General features: G+C 36.9%; 1 protein-coding gene across 1 annotated transcript in view; it reads right to left on the bottom strand.

The window, feature by feature from the left end:
* Positions 1–826, bottom strand: part of mrpl55 (mitochondrial ribosomal protein L55) — an 8,350-nt gene extending 7,524 nt beyond the window's left edge. Inside the window, exons 1-2 of the mRNA XM_007578183.2 lie at positions 516–826; positions 167–386 (exon numbers count right to left, since the gene is read on the bottom strand). Coding sequence (XP_007578245.1) covers positions 167–386; positions 516–568 — 273 coding nt within the window. The 5' untranslated portion in view covers positions 569–826. The remainder of the gene's footprint in view (positions 1–166; positions 387–515) is intronic.
* Positions 827–4,644: the final 3,818 nt, after the last annotated feature.

The following is a 4,644-nucleotide window of genomic DNA, read 5'->3' as shown; positions in this document are numbered from 1 at the left end:
TTACAGTATCAATTATGCCGCATGAACTGATCAGTAGATTATTGTGAGGGAACGCAAAACCTTTTGCGAGGGAACGCAGAAGAAAAAAAATCCCTATGTCCCCTGGGGGGCTCCGTAGAAAAGAAAGGGAAGGACCATGAACAGAAAGCCCCAGCCGGTCACTCACCAGGAGAAGCCGTCTGGGCTCCTGGTATCTGATGCTAACGGTGGAGCCGTCCGGGCGGACCAGGAGCACCGGGTACTGCCGCTGATACTTCTGCCGCCCGCAGCGGACCAACGACGTCCGGTTGGAGCTCAGCTGAGCTCCGTGACTGTGGAGGAAGGAAGTCGGGACAGCTGGGGACACTGGCTGGGAACCTGCGAGTGATATGCAAGGACATATACAGCTACGCACACACGCGCGCATACGTGTATCAACACAGACAGACAGAGACACACATGTCAAAAAGATGAGGTGCGCTGTCGAACCGAGCTAACACGACGACATGTTGTTTGGAACCAACTGAAACTCTTACCGTTTCACCGAGCTGTGAAGATGGTAAAGCTTCTTCGGGAGCAGCTGGGCCATTACAGACTGGCTGGATGGAAACCCGCTTTTTAATTACCGATTCCCACCGAGCTCCGAACCTGAGGTCACACAAGGACTAATGCTCTTTCCTGCTTAATGAGGCATTGTTATACCCGCTAGAGGGTCATACCGCCACCTACCTCATCGGAGGGTGTAGGACAAAACGCTAAATCATAGCAAGATCAGCTGCTGTTTTATATTTCTTTAACACTAACATCTGTAGCAATAATTCTTTCCATGTCCCATCCCTTGCACACCGCTCTCACTAAGATCTTAAAAGTTTCTTAAGTGTACATTTGAGGCAGTGCTAAAGAATATTTTCCACATTTTCAATTCTATTACAGTGATTTTCTACATAATTTTGTGGTGAATAAAATGTAACATAACTGAATCTGTGAAATTAACCATAAAAATTCAAGTAGGTATCTTTACACAAATATATTTAGTATTGAGGTCAAAAATTGTTCAAGATACAAGGGATTGTAATTTTTTCAGAAAATAAATTGTTTAAGCACGAAGAGCCTATCTTTTTAAGTTAATCCACACAACAAAATAAAAATAAAAAAAATCTTGTTTTCTTTACTGTGATCATTCAATAATTCAAAACATCAACCCTTAAGCCATCAGAGTTCCGAAGCACCAACAGACCAGCTGATTTTGAGCTAGAAGTCATGAAGGTGGCCATTTAGTTTATGTACAACTAAACAAAATGTATCAAGTTATTTTAGGTTTGCAATACTTTAATCATACAACATAATTTCATTTGTTTTTATATGTTCCAATAACTGAGTTTTTAGGACATATGTTTATTTGTGACAGCAAGGTATCCCATAATGCATTGTGTCACCACCACCAGCAGTAACTAATTAAACCACTTTTTTATTTGTCACAAAAATTTGTTTTAAAATGTTTAAGGTGAAAAAGTTGCCTCCATTGGGTGGTGATAGTAGAAGTCTTTGTAACTTGGCTGTTACCCTGTTTTAGAGTTTCAATAAATATTGAATAAATATATCAAATTGAAATATTGACCTCTAAATAGTGGAAAAAAATCTCTTCCTTTTAGTTTTGTATATATATTTATGTGTTTGGTTTTAGTTATTTATTGTTTTTACTAAAGGTTTTGGCCTTTAATTGGTGTTGCTTTCACCATGGCAGCTAAACATGCTGGCATGCAGAGGCACCACAGTGTTCGCTTTTTATTTAAAGAAAGAGAAGAAGGTAAGTCTATGGGAATGTTGAAGTTGGATTTTTCAAGAAAATTGATTCAGCAAACACTCAAGTTCAAGCCAGATGACCTAATTTGTATGCTCACCCTGCCTTTCAATAGAGGATATGTAAGTTTTTGTATCGGTGTGTACAAGAATTTTTGGATGCACTTTGAAAATGCAAAGACCCAGTTCTCAGCATTTGATGTCGAGAAACTGACTGACAACTCCCTGAAAATGATGATTGAAATGATGAGGATGTTTAATGAGACTGTCAGTACTGAGGACATCTGTATGTGGCTGGGTAGTGTAGAGAACAAAATCATTAACTTCTGGCTCGTTATATTCTCTTGTGCTCCCGGATTCAATGATTCCATACGTGGAAACAAAAGCCACATAGAGATGACAGTTAACGCTCCACGTCATACATTTTCAGAGTTTATTCAAACATTTAAAGTATAACATGACATCAACAACACAGACACTTCATACAAACTAAAACAGACATTCAATTTAGCTGAGACAAATAGAAAATAAGAAGAAAGAAAGAAAAGCAAAGACCTCTTTGGAGAGTTGCAAAAGCAAATCTGACTTGTTACTCCTGTGTACAAACTTTTATAGTAAAGGCGTGATTTTCTCTTTAATAGATTCAAATAAGGTGTATCTCTGCTTGTCCAACTGGAAGCTGTCTCAAACTTTCTTTTAAGTTGTATCCTCCCTCGACATCTGTTCAATTCTGAGAGCAACTGTCCCTTTCTAAACAACCAAGAACAGAGTTCCACATTAACTGTCCTGAACTCCTGCTGTTTTATGGCTTTCTGAGCAGAGAAAAACAGAGATAGGCATTTCACAGATAAGTGTGAAACCTAGAATCTCTCCTGTCTTCTCCGTACTCAGATACCTCAAAGAGAAACTTAAAATCCTGTAGGAAGTTGAAGTAAAAGTTATCTACACAGACCTCATTTGTTTTCCTGTCATTCAGCACTTCAAAAGATTGACTCTTGCTGTAAACCAAAAGTAACACAAAAATCAGTGGGGCAGAATGGGGTGAAATTCCTTTTTCTAACCTATCAAATGAAAGACTCAATCCTGAGTATAAGAATTAACACAATAATTTTCCAAGAACTTTTCACCATAAACTTGAGCAATTTTCAAATACTATACAAAAGATTTTCTTTCACACATTTTCTATTTGATTCTGATATACTAACAGATATTACAATTTCAGAATGAATTAGACACTAATTAAAATTATTAATTCTAAAACTATAATTAGACTATTTTCAATCAGAGCATGGTGTTAATAACTAAGAAAAATGTCTTACAAATTAGATGATAGTGGTTTTAGATATTCTATATTGTATTCAGTATTTTCACCAATCTTCACACCATCCCAGATATGCTAGTTTGGAAGACTTTTGATGATCTTCCATGAACAGAGCAAACTTTTCTCTCGCACGCTCATCCAAGTGATACTGCCTTCCTGCAGATGCTAATTTTATGGCCTCCTGTCCTTTCTCATAACACAATAGGCCTCACTCAGAGCTCCCTTCTGATCTCTATCTATCTTTCCTTCATGTAAGTTGAAAACTTACCACATCGTGTGTTCATGAATATGAACAGTGCAATAAGAGCAAGCAGCCAAAATGCTGTAATTGTGGTGGCAGCCACAGTGTGGCGTATGGGGGTTGTGAAGTTATGAAGAAGGAGGTGCAGGTTCAACAAGTCAGAATACACAATAAACTATAGTATCCAGAAGCTGTTAAAATGGTAAAGCAAAGAACAGATGGTGGGGGGAAAACAGGATGAGTACAGAGTTAAACCAAACAAAAGAAAATAAAGTGTATGTGGATTTAGAAACGCCAGTGATGTTCATTGCAGGGGTTATAAATGCAACAATGGAAATTAAGTCAAAATCAGACAGAATTCAAGTAATAGTGAAAGCGGCAGCAAATCATAACATTGATGAATCAACATGGGAGGAAATGAGAGATGACCTCAGCATTCAGGCCAGTCAGGAGGCAGAATGGATCGGATAGTCATGCTGTGGTCTTGATTCTTCAGTGGAATGCAATAAGTTTAATATCAAATGGACAGGAATTAAAGCATTTTATTGATAAATTAGAAGAAGCTCCAGAGGTTATTTGTATACAAGAAACTTGGTTAAAACGCCAATTAGATTTTAGAATCTTAAATTATTCTGCTATTAGATTTGATCAGATTGAAGGTAATGGTGGGGGATGTACCTTTTTCATTAGGGAGGGGTTGTCATTTAGAGTAGTTAAGAGAGGAAAAGACAATGAGTTTTTAATTGTGGAGATTTGGATAAATGGAGATTCATTTATTATAATAAATTATTACAATCCATGTGAAAGATTAGAGCTGGATAAATTAAAAGAAATTCAGGGACAAAATAGAAATAAAGTTATTTGGTGTGCAGATTTTAATGCCCATAACAGTTTATGGGAGGGCAGGGAAAAGATACAAATGGAGATGTAATAGAACAACTGTTGGAAGATAATCAATTAGTATGTATGAATGATGGAAGAGGAACAAGAATAGATGTGCATACAAGAAAATTCTCAGCTGTAAATTTAACTCTGGTGTCTAGAGATTTAGTTGGATTATGTGAGTGGGAAATAGAACAAGAAACAACAGTAGGTAGTGATCATTTTCCAATTTTTTGTAAAATTCTTATTTCTAAAGAGAAGGAGGTGGTAGAAAGGCAGGAAAGGTGGATATTTGGTAAGGCAAAATGGAATGCATTAAAATATTTATGTGAGAAATATATGAATGAAGTCAATTTAAATCTAGATATAGAAAGTATAGAGGGAAAGATTATAGAAGTTATATTGAAAGCAGCAAAAATAA

Source organism: Poecilia formosa, unplaced genomic scaffold, assembly GCF_000485575.1.
Source record: "Poecilia formosa unplaced genomic scaffold, Poecilia_formosa-5.1.2 Scaffold470, whole genome shotgun sequence".
Taxonomy (NCBI): domain Eukaryota; kingdom Metazoa; phylum Chordata; class Actinopteri; order Cyprinodontiformes; family Poeciliidae; genus Poecilia; species Poecilia formosa.
Note: the sequence above shows the minus strand (reverse complement) of the source record. Positions and strands in the feature narration are given on the sequence as shown.